Below are 18,570 nucleotides of genomic sequence, written 5' to 3'. Positions count from 1 at the left end.
TCATCTGTTCTTTTTTATGTTATTTGGGAGCCATAAAGAGAAACCATGTAAGCAAATAAAAAGGCTGGTAATCAAAGGTGACATTTCTTAGATTGTAAGCTCATTGGGGCAGGGACTGTCTTTTTGTTCTGTGTTTGTACAGCACCTGCCACGGTGGGGTTCTAGTCCATAACTGGGGTTCCTTCGTTTTACCACAATAAATAAATTAGCAAACCAGATCAGATATCAAGGTCCATCCAACAATATAAATGTTACTCACATGGTAACTGATAATAGGGTACAAATGGCAACAGAAAACAGTAAACTTTACCTTTATTTATTTCAATACATTTCAGTTCTGGGGACTATATTGCCAAGTAATTTACATTATCGATTTCAGACCAGTACATTTTTCCATAATGAGGATGTCTTCATTTGTTCAATCACAATCTGATAGAAGGCATGCTAGGCACCTGCCATTAGTGGAATGAATCGCCTGACTGTGATCAACAAAAACTCTAAATAGGATTGACCTTTTCATCCAAGTGTTCATAACTAGCTCTTATTTTTAGCTGTGTTTCAAAACAGAAACATCAGTGCTGCAGTGGAACACACCTTCAGAATGAACACCAGCTTCCTCATAAACAGTTGGGAATCACCTGGCCCCTGAGGGTTGTGTGGGACAATACACGTGGCAAAATCAGTGTGCATCAGATGGCAGATGCTGAATGTCTAGTCAGATGATAATGATTCTTCAATTGTAGTTCAGGGCTGGGGTATTTTGGAGGTTTGGGGTTTTTTGTTTGTTTTTCGAAAGGAAGATATAAGTTAACCTGGCCTCATTTTAGCACACAGAGTCATCAATTCACATGAAGATCTTGTGTGTGCACCGGATGCTATTTTCTCAGACATTCAGGAGCTTCTGTATGGACCGCGTATGATGGTATGGTGCTCACCTAGTGGAACGTGACCAGGAAATGGGGCACATCCAATGGGTTCAAAGAGCTTCAGATTCTCCCACAGGAGCACAGACAGGCCAGGGAAGGGGCAGCTTGCTCCCAGCAGCAATAACCCACCCAGAAGCCTCCCCTGCATGCACACACAAAGACCAAAAAATTGTCCTGTGACCCACCAGACTTTGTTGACATATCTCACAAGCCTTTGGGGCCAGCAGAGGCATGTGGGTTACGGTGGGTCACAGGAAGATTTTTCAGCCATTTTGTGCGTTGTGGAGCCAAAGGAATGGAGAGCCAGCCTGGGGTAGAATATATAACTGCGGTAGTTGAACCACCCATTTCACATGCATCCTGGTTACCTCTTCATGGCCCGCAACCATAAAACATGGTTCAATAGGCCTCATAGAATTCTCTTATACAGTCAGCGAAATAGCATTCCCACTCACTTATTAGGTAACCAGTATTCAAGCCTGTGTGAGAGTGAACTTGGAGAAAATGGAGGTTACAGTCATATTTTTTCAATTTATACAGAAAGAACACAGGCTGTAGTAGACGTCTATCGTAGCATGCTACACTGACCCTTCTAAACCAAAGACCCAGCTACCCCCGGTGAATATATTTATGAGGAAATTCATGGTTATCAAACAAAAACGCTCCAGTGCTGGTCTGACAGGTAACCTCAATACAAAGCCTGTGGGAAGGGGCTGCAGAGTAGAACTCAAGGCAGGTCTACGCTAGAAGAACTACATCGGCACAGCTGCTCCACCTCTGCAAGAGGCAGAAGCTATGTCAGCTTCCCACCAACATAGCTCCAGTGTGGACAGCGCTTAGGTCGCTGTAACCTGTGTCGCTCGGGGGGGGGGTCTTTTTCACACCCCTGCGCAACGTCTGTTAGCTCGACTCAAGCAGTAGTGTAGACCTAGCCTAAGTAAATAATAATGGGGCCTAGAGGACTAAGAGCCAAGGTTATTATGGCTACTGTCCTGCCTTTTACTTGAGTTGGTATCCGCTGTAGTTGCTCTAATATGATAAATGTATGGACTTACGGGATCGAAGAGAAGGAAAGATGGTCTTGTAGTCAAGCGATCAGGGTTGCATCACCAGCTCTGACATGAATTTTTGGGGTAGATCATCTCACTGGGCCTCCATTTCTGTAAAATAGGGATGATAATATGTCTCTCTCTCTCACAGGGGTATTATGAGGTTAATTAATTAGCATCGGTAAGGACTTTCAGAGAGTCTAGGCTGGAAGGTGCTACAGAAATGGGTTTGTTGTGGAATTGTTTCGGGCGAAATAAAGTTTTTGTTTTCAAACAAACAAACTCTAGGTCTGGCTCGGCAGTGGTGGGAGACTGAGCTGGCATGCAAAAGATTGGGTGCTGGGCCCAGCTTGGCAAGAGATGGAAGCGCTGCGTCATTCACGTGCAGCTGGGTGGATAGGAGGAGAGGAAGATGAAAGAGCATGTAATTTATTCCTAGATTTTAAAGCCAGAAGGGACCACTAGATCATCTAGTCTGACCGGCTGTATTGCACAGGCTATAGAATTTCACCCAATTACTACGGCACTGAGCCCAATATTTGGGGTTGGCTAAAGCATACCTTCCAGAAAGGCATCCGCTCTGGATTTGAAGACACAAAGAGACAAAGAATCCATTGCTTCCCTTGGTGGTTTGTTCCAGTGGTATCACCCTCACTGTTACAAATGGGAGCTTTATTTTCTAAATTGAAATTATCTGGCTTCAGCTTCCAGCCCTTGGTTCTTGTCATGCCTTTCTCCACTAGATTAGAGAGCCCTTTAGAAGCAGGAACTGAATCCCTGTGAAGGAACTTATACACTGTGATCAAGTCACCTCTTGATCTAATTTATGTAGAACTCTAGCAATGCACTGTAGTCATGTCATGGCTGTGCTGAGTGTCTGCATGCAGGCGCTGGCTTGCAGTCCTCCGGCTGCTGAGGGATTGTTGCTGTAACAGCAAAGAGGGACACTAAAGGAGGATGGGAGGCTTGAGAACACAGGCCAGGGAGGGCCCAGTCCTGCAAGACGCTGGGTGCTCTTACAGGACCCGAAGGAACGCCGCACTTTGCAGAGTCGGGCTCCAAGGGCCAAAGTCAGATTCAGTAAGAAAGCGGGTACAAGTTCATTGTACACAATGGAGGGTATGTGCAAAAAAAGGAAGGGCATTGTGTTTCTAGAGCTCAGTGTGATGTTTTCATGAGCTGCACCTCCTCTCCACATGGCAGTGAGGAGCAGGATGTAAGTTCCCTCTAAGGGTACCCTATTACTAAACAGCAATCATTTGCTTGTGATAGCGGGCCAGATTCTAGTCTCCCTTCTGCCAGATTGATGTCTTGGTAAGTCCAGGGAAGTCTCTGGCCTTACACCACTGGAGGGGAGCTCAGAATCTGGCCCGCCATTTGTAGCCAATAGTGCAGAGCGAACCCCATGACAAGAGATCTGCCCTTTCTCCTGTACACAGGTACCCACCTCCCCAGCCGCATACAACCTGCAGAGGCGATTGCCTCTCCAGAGGGCCCAGTTCTCCCCAGCGGGGGCTTCCTCCCATGTCACCACATCGTGGCAAAGGCTCTGGGGGAGGCACCCACTTTCCAAGGCAGCAGGGGATAGCGGGCACCGGGCAGAGACTGGAGGAAGGGAGTGTTGTCTGGCACCTCCCCCCGCCAGGCTCCCAGGGGGTGGCACCCCTCCCCGCCTGGCCAGGCTGCGAACCCGGCCCCAGTGCGGGTCCCACCCCCGGCCTTGACGCCAGCGCGCTAATGAAATGCTAATACCCGGGCGCCGAGCCGGTCGCTGCCGGCACCAATAAAACCCGGCGCGGAGCCGGGGCTCTGCCCGGTGCCAGTCCGCAGCCATGCAGAGCGCAGCCCCCGCGCCGGCCGCCCCCGCCCTGCACCTGCTCACCTCCTACTTCATCGACAGCATCCTGGGCCGGAGCCCCGCCGCCAGGCGGCAAGGTGAGCGGGACCCTGCCCGGGAGCAGCCGGGACGGGGCGCCCTGCCAGCCTCACCCGCCGGGGATCGATGAGGGGATCGGGGCGCCCTGCCAGCCTCACCCGCCGGGGATCGATGAGGGGATCGGGGCGCCCTGCCAGCCCCCACCCGCCGGGGATGGATGGGGGGGATCGGGGCGCCCTGCCAGCCCCCACCCGCCGGGGATCGATGAGGGGATCGGGGCGCCCTGCCAGCCCCCACCCGCCGGGGATGGATGGGGGGGGATCGGGGCGCCCTGCCAGCCCCCACCCGCCGGGGATGGATGGGGGGGGATCGGGGCGCCCTGCCAGCCCCCACCCGCCGGGGATGGATGGGGGGGGATCGGGGCGCCCTGCCAGCCCCCACCCGCCGGGGATGGATGGGGGGGGATCGGGGCGCCCTGCCAGCCCCCACCCGCCGGGGATCGATGCGGGGATGGGGGCGCCCTGCCAGCCCTCACCCGCCGGGGATCGATGAGGGGATGGGGGCGCCCTGCCAGCCCTCACCCGCCGGGGATCGATGAGGGGATGGGGGCGCCCTGCCAGCCCTCACCCGCCGGGGATGGATGGGGGACCGGGGCGCCCTGCCAGCCCCCACCCGCCGGGGATGGATGGGGGGGGATCGGGGCGCCCTGCCAGCCCCCACCCTCCGGGGATGGATGGGGGGGACCGGGGCGCCCTGCCAGCCCCCACCCGCCGGGGATAGATGAGGGGGGGACCGGGGCGCCCTGCCAGCCCCACCCGCCGGGGATGGATGGATGGGGGACCGGGGCGCCCTGCCAGCCCCACCCGCCGGGGACGGATGAGGGGGGGACCGGGACGCCCTGCCAGCCCCACCCGCCGGGGATGGATGGATGGGGGACCAGGGCGCCCTGCCAGCCCCACCCGCCGGGGACGGATGGGGGGGACCGGGGCGCCCTGCCAGCCCCACCCGCCGGGGACGGATGGGGGACCGGGGCGCCCTGCCAGCCCCACCCGCCGGGGACGGATGGGGGGGACCGGGGCGCCCTGCCAGCCCCACCCGCCGGGGACGGATGGGGGGGGATCGGGGCGCCCTGCCAGCCCCACCCGCCGGGGACGGATGGGGGACCGGGGCGCCCTGCTGGTTCCCCCAGTGCGGAGCTCCCCGGGGCAGCGCAGAGGCCGGGCCCCCGGCTCATTCTCCCGCTTCTCTCCCTCTCCCCAGGCGGGGACCCCACGGAGCCGCCCGAGCCCCGCCCCGCGCCGCTGGCGGCAGAGAAGCGCCCGGTCCCCGGCGCCTGGGCGGCGGAGGACGCGGCGGAGGAGGACGCGGCGAGGGGCAGCGGCGGCCCGGGGGAGCCGGCGGCCGGTCTCTCCGGCTCTGCCCCCGCGGCCGCGGCCGAGGCGCCGGGGCCGCTGAAGCGGAAGCAGCGGCGCTATCGCACCACGTTCAGCAACTTGCAGCTGGAGCAGCTGGAGCGGGCGTTCCGCAAGTGCCACTACCCGGACGTGTTCACCAGGTAGGAGCGGGGCCGGGCCGCTCCGCCAGGGGCCACCCCGCCCCAGCGCGGCCCGGCCCGGCCCTTCCCAGCAGCCCTGTAGGGCCAGATGCCGGGCGACGCTGCCCTCCTTTGGGAGGGTCGGGCCCTGACTGCGGCCTCTCTCCCAAAAGTTTCGACTGGGTCCAGGGGGCTTCAAAGAGAGATTCCTCCCCCGAGGCAGCGGGGCCAGACCTTGAAATGGTCACTGCCCTGTAAATGCCACTCTCGGGTGCAGGGAATAAACCAGACTGAATGAACCCAGGGTCTGTAATGGCAGGGAGCCCCCAGGAGAGCGAGCCGTGAAAGGATAGGAAAAGCACTTGAAGCAATGGGGAATAGCTCAGGGATGGACGGTAATCGCCAGCTTTAAAGGAAGAGCCGGAGCACATGCGATTCCGCGCTCGCATGAAGTGGGAATCGAGGTGAAATCAGGGCACTATGGTGTGCGAGGGGGGTCTCAGATCTTACATCCCCTTACTGCTGTCTTAGCGGTCCTAATGCAGTTACCGGGGTGTGAGCTGGGGGGGGGGTGTAAAAACCTCCCAGTTGAATGTGACTGTTTATATATTCTCAGACTGGGAGGCACTATGCAGCGGCTTCTAGATTAGAAATCACCTGTAAAGAGCAGGGGATCTGATTTGGCTTTTAATGAGCTCTCAAAAAGAAAAGGTGGACTTGTGGCACCTTAGAGACTAAGAAATTTATCTGAGCATAAGCTTTCCTGAGCTACAGCTCACTTCATCGGATGAACTCTCAGTGTGTGATGGGGCCTGATGAAGCCAACCCTTTTTTGTGACTAAAGATTGAAATACTAAATGATATTTGGCTCTTCTGCAGAGAGGAGCTAGCACTGCGTCTGGATTTAACAGAAGCCAGAGTTCAGGTGAGTAACAGGTACTAAAGAACAGGGACCTAGTTTTGACGGAATACACTGCCTTTTGATATGTATAAACATTCTTAGCTTAAAATTAAGTGTTAAATGTTTTCTTCAGTGCTGTTGGCTTTTTTATTTTTCCAGCTCACTCAGGTTGAGAAGTGTTGCTGTAAAGGATGTAAAAAAGCTAGCAGCTGTTATTCCATATTATCCGACAAAAGAGGACCAAATGCAATCAGAGCTTTGAATTTAAAAGAAGGAAGGAGGAGACGTTTTTAGTATCCCACCCCCCCAAAACCAGAAACGTCAAAATAAAATATAGTAATTGTCAGATATAATATCAATACACTTCAGCAAACAATAAATGATCATTTAAAATAGGCTTTGCATCTTGTCTAAACCAGTGGTTCTCAGCCAGGGGTACGCATATCGCTGAGGGTATGCAGAGGTCTTTCAGGGGGTACATCAACTCATCTAAATTTTTGCCTAGTTTTATAAAAAGCTCTTGCGAAGTCAGTACAAACTAAAATTTCATAGAGACAATGACTTGTTTATACTGCTCTATATACTATGCACTGAAATGTAAGTACAATATTTATATTTATTTTATAATTATATGGTAAAGATTAGAAAGTAAGCAATTTTTCAGAAATAGCGTACTGTGACACTTTTGCTATTTTTAATGTCTGATTTTGTAAGCAAGTGGTTTTTAAGTGAGGCGAAATTTAGGGGGACACAAGACAAATCAGACTCCTGAAAGGGGTACAATAGTTTGGAAAGGTTGAGAGCCACTGGTCTAAACTATTTAAACATCTGTTTGTGGATTTGAAGGAGTTGTGTGCATATTGTTTAAATGCTATTTTATATTTAAATCTTAAAGTTCTGAAACAAGCCAACAAAAGTCTAAAGATTCACAGAAAAATTTGATGCTTTTTCACTATAATTTCCTCCACCGGAAAAAATATTTAAAAACAGAATTGGGGACAATAGTATTGTGTCGGAGTTCAGAATGTAGATACTTTTGTAATTGTCTGACATTTGTCAGCTAGTGTTGCAACTGCACCCTTTTTTAGCAGGTTTTTTTCTCCTCAATATTTGTTTTTTAAAGAAAGGAGAAATATCCTGGACATGTCCTCCCTTATTAAATCTGAGACAAAACCACTAACCATAACATTTGAGATAGTAGCCTTTTCTAGATGTACACTTAAAAATGCATTTTTACCACTGGTCTGTAATGGTCCAAAATTAAATGCACACTGGCATTTTTAGAAATCTCTGTATTTAGTTTTTGTAAAAGTCCACATTAGCATTGCAAAAATATTCATGCAGTTTCTTTTGCAGTGCCAAAATCTGATGTTTTGGTTTTTGACCAAAACAATAAAAGGACCCAAAATGGTTAGATCGTGTTGTGAACCAATGATTAGTTGAATATTGTGTTCTACATCTAAGCAATTATTTATGTAGTTCACAAAAGTATTCATTTACCATCTCCTGCCCCAATTTAACTTGAAAATGTCTGCACTGTTTTTTAAAAAATGGTTAAAAGATTATTCTGAGACTGAGATGAGAATGTTTACTTGAAAGGAATTTGTATTACTAGGTTGGGCAGTTATAATGGAACATCAGACAAAACCTTAAGCATACAGGTGCAAAGATTGTGTAACCAATCTTCCATACTGCAGTCTTCTAAAGAAGCCTGTCCTTGGTTCTAAACACCCATAATTAACAGTTCCTTTTAAAAAAGTATTAACTCTGGTATTAACTCATTGACTCTGTTAGCTTTAAAAAAAAATAGTGTATACATAGCAAACATTAAATCTTGTTAAAAATTTAGTTTCAAACAGATCATTAAGGGTCCAAATTAGCACAAAACCAATCAAGTTATACTAACCTCCGCACATACTGTACATCGGATATTGAATGAATTACTTTGCATGTCAGTCCAGCTGCAAGCTGCAGTCATAACTTGGCTCCTAGCACGTACTGTTCAGTTTTCATGAGTATGATATGCTTTGCAGCCTCTTCCCTGATTTGGCAGGCTTACTCACAGACTCATCTCTGTTTCTCCTCACACTCCACCAGCGGGGCCAGATGCTCAACTTGTGTAAATTGTAGTTCAATTGAAGTCAATGGAGCAATGACAGTTTACACTGGCTGAGGAGCTGGCCCCAGAAGTCTTGAATTTCCTCATCTTTCCATATTTTAACACTTGGACCCAGATCCTTAAAGATAAGTAGGCTAAAATCCATTGATGTCAAGTGGAAGTTAGGAGCCTAAATACCTGTGAGGATCTGGGCCTTGGAGACTGGGAAAGAGAACTTCCAGCCATCAGGGAAAGCTCTTAGACAATTTATATATTACATCCAGTGCTCAATGATTTTATACGTGTGAGCAAGCTTTGTCACCTTTTTCATCTCAACCCCACAGCTAAGTTATTTTATGAACTTTAAGGAAAGAAAATGCCCCCCCCCACACACACCCCAACATAAATATCACCAATGCTACTAGTAACTAAAATACCGTAACACATGACAGCCACACGTTTCTCCCGTAAAATGAACACGGATGCAAAACTGTTAACCCCACCCATCATTTCCACAGTCCCATTCTCACCTTCTCATATGGGGCTTGCCAATTGCATGCAGTTGGGTTGCACTGTTCGATGTCTTTTTTGAGACATTGGCATACGGCAAAAGGGATCATGTTGATGATTTGAACCCAAGCTTCCTATGAATGTCATCAAAAAGAACAGAACTTTCAGTGGCATAGCCACGTAAGAGTACTAGGCAAATATTGAGAGGAAAGATATTCCAGCATCATAGAATTCAAGGCCAGAAGGGACCATCAGAGTATCTACCCTGAGCTCTTATATATCACAGGTCATCACCACCACTCAGCACCCATACATGAAACCCAACAACTGAGATGAAGACCCCAGTATTACAGCCCTCAGGAGGCTAGACTCTTATGAGTCATAGGCAGAGTGGTTTGGTTGCTAACATGAGATGGAGGTTCAATTCCCTGCTCTGCCATAGACAAGTACCTTGGGCAAGTCACTTGGTCTCTGGGTCTCATTCCCCCAACTGTAAAATGGACATAATAGCTCACCCGGGTATTGTGAGGATAAATACACTAAAGATTCTGAAGTGCTCAGATAGCAGGGTATGTTTACAGACCATTTTAAAATATACTGTAATGGTATCTTCCTGACCTGCTCAAAAGTAACTCTCTGTGACGCTAATTTAACGCAGAGTTGTCATATCTGAGGCAGCAGAACAGCCCGTTGCTTTTCAAACTGATATTTGCTTCTCTGGAGAGACACCTGCTGTACCTCTTCCTGGGGCAGTGGTTTTTATACACACAGCCAGATAAAATGGGGAGCAGGCACAATATTTTCTCTTATCGGAGTCAGCAGAAACTGTTGCATTTCATTGAGTCCTAATTGGAAGTGACCCTGCAAGAAAGAAAAATGGACAACTATCTTATTCCCATCTCATTCCAGAATGCACCACGTATTTCAGCTATTTCTCCCACCTAGAGAGATTTCCCATGTAACCTCTTTGAAAATGCTTCCCAGGGGACCCATATATTTTTCCATACCATGGGAAAGGAATGATAGGAAAGTCTGGTAAATCCTGTCCTGCTTGGAAGCCATCCTTTATGGACTTCCAGCAGCATTTTTGTTTGAGTCCATACTTCGCTTCTGTTAACAGGCTTGTTTCTCATTATTAGTGTAGATCATTGGTCTGGGGAGAAAAAATAAGAACATCTTAAAAAGTTCTAACCTGAAAAAGTTCGAAACATCAACTGGTTGATTCGTCACCATGGGTATCATTGGTAAAGCACTCACTTATAAAGTAATAAGGATTACTGCAAACTGAACATCGTTGTGATATTATTTGCTAATAATCCCGAGATCAGTCTCAGCAACAAAGATACACTATGGCTAATCACAAATATAATATAACTTGTTTTTTATGTATCAGAAAGTGTTTTAATTCACATGATTTTGAGGGGATTTAAAGTCTCCAGAAAAGACTAAATTGAAAACTGACTTTACATTCAGTCAGCTCTTCTCTTAAAATTGCATAGTTAAAGTTTTTAATTATTCTCAAAACACCAAGTGCTTCTAAATTTGGATTATGAATGATAATTTCAATTTCTAATGAAATTCTTGGCATAGGAATAACTTTTAGGATACATTCAGAATCTATCAATAATTACAAAAATAACATGCAGTATTTAATATACCCTGGTTTATAGTCCATTCTTGTTACATTTAAAAAACTGATCAAAACTGTAATGACTCCAGGAGTCTACAATTCACTCTTCTTTATTACATACCTCTAACACATTATTCTGAATATATTTAGCCCAAGAGGCTAAACCCTATACATGGCATATTCCATGCTGCAAGTTTGTACACATCTGTGTATAGGTGCAAACTATTCTGGTAACCTGACAGAAATGTAATGATCTAAAAATGTAAAGCTAAATTATTTTTAAAGGCAGTTGAACTCTTCTATTAATCAGTAGCAAAAATTAGTCATTTTTATGCTTGTATTAAATAATCTAAATGTTATTTATAATAATATAAATGCTAAAGTTTTGAAAGTACTGTCTGTTTATGATGTCACTGTTAAGTAAGATATATGTTTATGCCCCATTTATCACTCATATTAATGTGAATTTTGCCCAGGCAAGGAGTTCAAGATTGGGATTTTAGACCTAAATAATGGCTTTTAGTGCTGATAGTCCAAATTCAGTTTAGATTTTAAAAGAAATTAGATAAATACAATAATTGATGGCCAATTGAAATCAGTTGTTACACTGGATTTACAGTCTGCACAGCAGACAAGCAATAATATTGGAATCATAAAAGACAGCTGTATAGATTACATAAAAGTAAATTAAAGGAATTATTTTAACATTTTAAGGTAGCAAACATTTCACTTCTTATTCAGTTTCTCTGTTTGGAGCAGACAGAAAAAAATGCTTAATTAGGTTTCACAACAGTATTAATATATTCTCTCATACACGTAGCACTTGTCTTTTGCTATGTTTAGAAAAGGGGTCAAAATGCTTGTACAGGATAAAGAAACTAGCAACACTGCGAAGTACAATGTTCTTCATCTGCTGCCCAAACGTGAGGCACAAGTGTCATGTAATATTCTCACTACTCTTTTAGTCCTTTGAACTCCATTCTAGGGGGGAGCACTGGTGGCTTAGAGCTAGTGGTTTTATTTTCCTTCTGAGATACCAGCTCTAGGTCCATTTATGATGCTTATTGGCAAGTGATTGGAGGCTGCTATTCAACCAGTAAACCTTGTAAAAATAATTTAATTAAATTTAGCCGACGCCTAAAGCTGAATGAACGCAACTGAAAGTGTCTCTTTCCTGCAGCTGGCTCCCATCTGTAGATATAGATTTCCAGCATTTCACTAGTTCAGCTATCCCCTATAAGAAATTTGACCCTTTACAATCTCAGATCTGTTAGACCTTGTGACCCTAAGATTATTTATTGTTCAACACTATTGTGCCAGATTTTGTCAAATGTGCGATATTTTCCATTGTTCACTTCTCGGTTCAAAAACACCAATCTCCTTGCCAACAGACCTAAACACGAAGTGTACGTTAGTTGCCCAGAGGAAAAAGACACCATTATTTTTGCAAAGTCACTAGAGTTTTCACAGAATATTGGTAGCTTTAAAAAAAAAGATCGAAACAAAAGATGTACTCAACTAGTCACTGCTTCTTCAGGTCCCTGTGAATAAGCATTCACAAGACCTATGCCATGTGGGTACCTTATTACAGTATCTTTTCGCTCCTTATTATATATATTGTAATATATTTTAGTGAGGCTGATGCGTGGCCCAATCCTGTCTTCTTTGAACTCAATAGGAGTTTTGCCATTGACTTAAAGGAAAAAGATCAGGCTTGTGATACCAAGGCGAGCAATACATTACCGTATAGCAATGTACTCTGGGTATTAACCACTTTTCACTTCTATAGGGCTTTTCTTCAGAAGCTCTTGGCACTTTACAATTATTATTCAAATAAGCATCGAAAAGCTCTTTGTGAAGCAGATGCTAGTATATCTTAACAGACAGGTAAACTAAATCAAATAGAGAGCGCAAACAACTTGCCCAAGATCAGAGCAAGTCAGTGATCCCCAGTCAGCCCTGCTCTAACTCCCAGACCATAGTTGCACTAATATTAGAGACTTCTGATAAAAATAATTACAAAAATGTAATGTGACTCATCAGTCATTTTAAAAATATAATAATTCTCTCCACACACTAGAATGTTTTGATCATCTTACTTGAACAGTTTGGTTTTATAATGCTGCACCTACAGATGGAAGAAGTGTCTATTTATATCCATATATTTATTTAGCATTCTCTGTAGTAAATATTTACTCCTCTTTGGGGGACTATTAATGTACCAATTAATACAGATCATTATATTATATGAAAACTTCTGCTAATGGCTTATTGAATTTCAGTAGTGGCTAGATATAAAATCTGTGTTAGAGATGATAGGCCCAAACTAAAATCTTTGATCCAAGCCTAGATACAGTTCAGAATTCAGTTTGAATGTATCTCTCTACCTGAATTAGAACATCTCAACATTTGAGAAAATTTAGATTTTTTAATCCTCAGCCTTGGGAGCATTCCTATCTGAGATTCTGGTTTCAGCCCATCTCTGCTATATACTTCACAATGCATTCTCACCTTAGTGCGCACACATATCTAGGGACCCAAGGGAGAATACTCCAAGACAGAGTCAAAATTGCAAAAAAAATGGTGTGATATCAGTTGTCAGAGTAGATTAAATTCTAGTCTCACTTCTCTGTTACTTTTTAATATACTCCATAGGCTAAAATAATTAATAGTGCAGCCTTGCAAAGAGAAGTTGATATAATAAACAGTTTACTGTACAAAAGTACACTGTACAGTAGACTCCTTACCATCCAAAGCCCTGTGTCTAAGAAACTACCAGCATGTCTCCCTGTTTTATTGACTCCTGGTTACCAGATCTCTCAAGTATCTGAATATATTTGGTGTCTTGAGTAACATGGATTTCTATAGTACTATAACAGGGTTAATCAGTTTCACATAACTATATATGACATCAGTTTGAGTCATGGCAAGTAATAAGAGCATCTAAAAAAAATTTTAAATACTGATCTATGTAGTGAGTCAGCCAGACTATTAGGCATTTAAGTCACCCTCATGGATTTGATTAAAAATTATTTCAGTTATGATTAAATTGCTTCTTAAATTGCATGGACTGAGATAGCCACCTTCTGATTTGGAGAGGGCGGGAGGTCATATTTGGAGGCTCAATTAATAAAGGAGTAATAAATTATTAAAAGCTGTTCTCATTGTTTACTGGATAGTCAATAGTTAGAGTCCAACAGGTTATAGATTGCATATTACTATGGCTTATAACCAATAACACCGTTTACTAATATGCCTACAACAGATACTACTCAAATCCGTAAACATGTTTATGACATCTATTAATTAATAATAAACACTTTATAAACAGAACCTTTCTACATAGAAACTGTACTTTTAAAATAAAGGTCACTACTATGCCATGTGCGTCATGGCCTACCATAGCTGATAAAAGCAACAACAAAATCAGTCTAGCTAACCCTTTTGTATTCTCTCTCTGAAGGTCTGGTTTCAAAACAGAAGGGCAAAATGGAGGAAACGTGAAAAAACTGAAATGTTAGGGAACGTTCCAGGACTCTCCTTAACGCATCCATTGGGTCTGTTCTTGGACATTCCATTGAGTCAGTCTCCTCTTCTGGACCATGCATGGAGATCAATGCCACTTTCAACAATAGCTATGCCATCTGTAACTCCAGCATTCAGCCCTGCAAGCTTAGGGCCGTTTGGTCTCAGCAGTCTTGCCTGGACATCTCTCTTCAGAAATCCAGTTTTAAGTCCCCATTTTGGAAGGTACAGAGAGTGTATTTTAAGTATTTTTCTTTTAAACCTCAAGGTTTTTTGTTTTATCTATCCCTTTCTTTTAAACTTTGAGGTGTAAAAGAAAGGGATAGATAATAAGACAAAAATACCATATTGCCTCTATATACTTCTATGATATGCCCACATCTTGAATACTGCATGCAGATGTGGTCACCCCATCTCAAAAAAGATATATTGGAATTGGAACAGGTCCAGAAAAGGGAAACAAAAATTATTAGGGGTATGGAATGGCTGCCATATGAGGAGAGATTAATATGTCTGGAACTTTTCACCTTGGAAAAGAGACGACTAAGGGGGAATATGATAGAGGTCTATAAAATCATGACTGGTGTGGAGAAAGTAAATAAGGAAATGTTATTTACTCTACTCCTCATAACACAAGAACTAGGGGTCACCAAATGAAATTAATAGGCAGCAGGTTTAGAACAAACAAAAGGAAGTATTTTTTCACACAACACACAGTCAACCTGTGGAACTCCTTGTGAGAGGATGTTGTGAAGGCCAAGACCATAACAGGGTTCAAAAAAAGAACTAGATAAGTTCATGGAGGATAGGTTCATCAATGGCTATTAGCCAGGTTGGGCAGGGATGGTGTCCCTACCCTCTGTTTGCCAGAGGCTGGGAATGGGCAACAGGGGATGGATCACTTGATGATTACCTGTTCCGTTCATTCCCTCTGAGGCTCCTGGCATTGGCCAATGTCGGAAGACAGGATACTGGGCTAGATGGACCTTTGGTCTGACGCAGTATGGATGTTCTTATGCAGTACAATAGCTTAATAGCAGTAAGCAATTCACAGGTGCCTTAAATAAATGTGTGTTCCAGTGTTACAGTATGGATTCTGTCTATTTAAAGGAATAATATAAAAAGTTATTTAAAAGGCCAGCTCCCACATGTCTTACTCACTGGGACAACTTGAGTAAAATAAGCAGGATTTGGCCCTAAATTAGCTGTAAACCCTAGTGAAAGTCATTCAACATAGTTACTGTTTAAAGTGCAGTTGTGCATGTTGGGTGAAATCCTGGCCCCATTGAAGTCAGTGGGCCCTTGTCTTCATGACAGACTGTTCTAATGTAGACCACTATGGACTCTAGTCTGATCTCGTATAAACAGGTGTATATTTCACATGCTAAAATCTACGACAACAGATATAGATATGAGCTCTCGAGGTGGCTCTACAAAACAGAGAATTGTACTGGATGTTCCCACACAGGGGAGCAGAACATGGCCCCTGTTCCCAGATTGCCAATGACAGAGCTGACATCATTGGCTTTCATTTCAGGGCCATACTTGTACCGTTAACATTTCCTTTACTGAAGACACATGTGCCCAGTCCCAATGGGAGTTTTGCCATTGACTACAATAAGCACAGGGTTGTGTTCAGAGTCTTCTTTCCCAGCCTCCAAGACCTCAGGGGAGATCCTGAACCTGTGTCCATTGTCAGCGCTCCATTGAATTCTGTGGAGCTCTGATGATTTATAATAGCTGAAGATCGGCTCCTCAGTCTCGCTTGCTCCAAGTGCTGAAATTAAACAACCGAAAGCTGCTGCTGTGTTAGCACTGTATACTCCTCTCCCTTCTGAAATGACAGCCTATATTATAGCCTCCGATTAATGAGCACACCCTTCTGCCATGCATTTTATCCTGCTTTTCACATGAAATAACTTGTCACAACAAATTGGTTGCACAGTGACCTATCTGAAAATTGTTCCCTTCATGAAGTATTCTGATGTTTCCACGGAGCGTGCTGATCTCCCGCATTACAAGGTTTGCTTAGAAAGGATGTAACATGTTAAGAGAGTGACAGCAAATTTAACAAACTGACTTCTAGATAGCTGCATGCAATGCAGTGGTATAAACATCTCTCTTCTATGCTGCATTCACAGTTTAGTAAGTGATATTTATTAGGTGCAATGTGGATTTGCCTATTGTGCTAAAAAAAAAGCTACAAGTTAATGAACAAAAAAATATAAGTTTGGAACAAAGAAGAAGTTTGGTTTAAAAAAAAATTCAACCCAGTTTAGTACTGTGGTTATTAATAAGATAAATATTTCTTCTACAAAATACTTCTAGGTTTGTTACTATTGACTTTTTTTCCCCAAATATAGATTTCTCAATGCTTTAAATCCTCTCATGACAACAGCTTCAGTCTTAATGAAAGCGCCAGGACCCCCATCAGACCCTGCTCTCACTGCCTTCACTGATCCGGCAGCAGTTGAAAGGAAAACGTCGAGCATTGCAGCACTAAGGCTCAAAGCGAAAGAACATTCAGCACAAATCCCTCAATTAAACCTCCTATCCAGTCTTACAAACACTAACAAAGAACTTTGTTAGGAACTTTCCCGCAGACTGCAGTAGCATAGGAGAAAGCAAATGCCTTCTCCCATAAGTGGATCCAGTTATACAGAGGCATATAAAAAAAAACCCCACCCATCCGTAGGTCTTCCATCTGCAAGATGGACTGATGGAAATTTTAATCCTGCTAAAAATAGGTTTCCTTTATTGTAACACAAAATTGTGCGGTCATGTAGCAAATTGATAAATGACTACCTACGGTGAATTTTTGACATTACAAAAGATATACATCAGGAATTGACTCTTCTACATAAATAAAACTAATGTAAAGAACGAGTTTCCTGTGAAACCCCATGATGTACTGGACATTAGCACAACGGTTGAAAATCCTGTGTAGAAATAACTCTGGAGTTTTATAAACAATCCTTAAATCATGTCTCAGGAGGAACTGTGTAACTACAATTGTTTAGACTAGTTAAGAATCAATATATGGTATGTTCTTAATTTAAAGATCATGCTTCACGTTGAAGTACAAATGCCAGTGAAATTTCACAAAGTAAACAGAATGATCAGGAATGAGGTGTGACATATTTTGAATTTTGGGCTTTGATTCAAAACTAGGTTTGTACAAAATGTATCTTGTTTCAAACTAAAATAAACAAAAAAAAGTTTGCCTATATGTTCAATGCGGCAATGTTTTAATAATTATATCCTAAGCTTTAGTCTTTGACGATAGATCACTTTGTAAAATGAAAGTTGTGTCCTGTAAGAAATAGTTGTTTCTGTGCAGTAAATTGTGTGTAATTCAATATATATCAGTGAGTAGTTACTAGTTTTAACCGCAAGGTTTCTGGCTGTTTTTAGTGTGACTGGTGGCAAATAGTAGCAGACCATTATCATTAAGTTAACTCTCATTATTTGTAAATCTCTTTCAAAGTATATTGTATGCCTAAGTACATTCAGATTGCAGTGAAACTTATTAATGGGTCTTTAAAAAAATGTCCTTGAAATGATTATTGGGAAGAGTAAAAAATGAGGTTCTGGCGACTAGACATTAAATTTACAAAAACCCTTGGGCAAGCCCTTGGCTGTGTCTGCCTCAGTTTCCCCAGCTGTAAAATGGGGGTGAGAAGAACAACACCTAGCTCTTCTATAGCTCTTGATCTAGAAATACCAAAGTGTGTTATAAAGGAGGGTAAGTATCATCCCATTTTACACTTGCCTATCTCACAGGGCGGTTGTGAGGACTAAATGAATGTTCCAAACACCATGCAAATGTAAAAGAGCTATATTAGTGTGAAGCATTGTATGTTAATTGGTATCCTCATTGGCAGTCACAGCCGAGGCACCAAGGACTGAACATAGATTCATAGATATTACGGTCAGAAGGGACCATTATGATCATCTAGTCTGACCTGCACAACGCAGGCCACAGAATCTCACCCACCCACTCCTGCAAAAAACCTCTCACCTATGTCTGAGCTATTGAAGTCCTCAAATCATGGTTTAAAGACTTCAAGGAGCAGAGAATCCTCCAGTAAGTGACAGACATGGAGACCAAGCTTTCGTCTCATCCCTAGAGGTCCCTCCGCAGAGGCTTTGAGTATTGTACATTGGTGGGACAGGGTGGAGAATCTTTCACAGATGCTGCCTATGGTTCTCCTGTTCCATCAAGACCATTCTGATGCACTAACGTCACTTAGAAAATACAGAAAAAGCATTCAGTGTCCCCCACACCGCTGTAAGATTTTTTTCTCCAGATGCTTAATGCTCTCTAAAAATCAGACTACTGTATCTTGACTCAAACTACAATCAACCTACCATAGCCCCTGTGACATCTCTTGATAACATTTACTCTGAATGGGATTAATAATGTTATCAATACTGTTGCAGTGAGCTTGGAACGTAGAACCCCTAGCTACCCTAATTTCTGCTTTTGTAGATGTCTCTAAACCTTGACTGTATTACATT

The 18,570-nt window shown here is 43.9% G+C and overlaps 1 protein-coding gene and 1 long non-coding RNA gene across 2 annotated transcripts in view; one reads left to right on the top strand and one right to left on the bottom strand.

Moving 5' to 3' along the window:
• The window catches only part of LOC140916956 (uncharacterized), a 107,968-nt gene extending 103,859 nt beyond the window's left edge, over positions 1 to 4,109 (bottom strand). The window contains exons 1-2 of the long non-coding RNA XR_012160694.1: positions 3,858 to 4,109; positions 1,982 to 2,086 (exon numbers count right to left, since the gene is read on the bottom strand). This is a non-coding gene — a long non-coding RNA (uncharacterized LOC140916956). The remainder of the gene's footprint in view (positions 1 to 1,981; positions 2,087 to 3,857) is intronic.
• ESX1 (ESX homeobox 1) lies at positions 3,748 to 17,543 on the top strand. The gene is made up of 5 exons (XM_073358853.1): positions 3,748 to 3,910; positions 5,112 to 5,406; positions 6,265 to 6,310; positions 13,988 to 14,274; positions 16,413 to 17,543. The coding sequence occupies exons 1-5, from the start codon at positions 3,808 to 3,810 to the stop codon at positions 16,636 to 16,638; spliced, it is 957 nt and encodes a 318-aa protein (XP_073214954.1). The 5' UTR covers positions 3,748 to 3,807; the 3' UTR covers positions 16,639 to 17,543.
• The last annotated feature ends 1,027 nt before the right edge of the window (positions 17,544 to 18,570 follow it).

This window comes from Lepidochelys kempii, chromosome 9 (assembly GCF_965140285.1).
Source record: "Lepidochelys kempii isolate rLepKem1 chromosome 9, rLepKem1.hap1, whole genome shotgun sequence".
Taxonomy (NCBI): domain Eukaryota; kingdom Metazoa; phylum Chordata; order Testudines; family Cheloniidae; genus Lepidochelys; species Lepidochelys kempii.
Note: the sequence above shows the minus strand (reverse complement) of the source record. Positions and strands in the feature narration are given on the sequence as shown.

Excerpts from the sequence above, each read along its gene's own strand:
- ESX1 (XM_073358853.1), top strand. The coding sequence starts at position 3,808 with ATGCAGAGCGCAGCCCCCGCGCCGGCCGCCCCCGCCCTGCACCTGCTC. Across the intron at positions 3,911-5,111 it reads CCCCGCCGCCAGGCGGCAAG|GCGGGGACCCCACGGAGCCG; the intron begins GTGAGCGGGACC and ends CCCTCTCCCCAG. Across the intron at positions 5,407-6,264 it reads TACCCGGACGTGTTCACCAG|AGAGGAGCTAGCACTGCGTC; the intron begins GTAGGAGCGGGG and ends GCTCTTCTGCAG.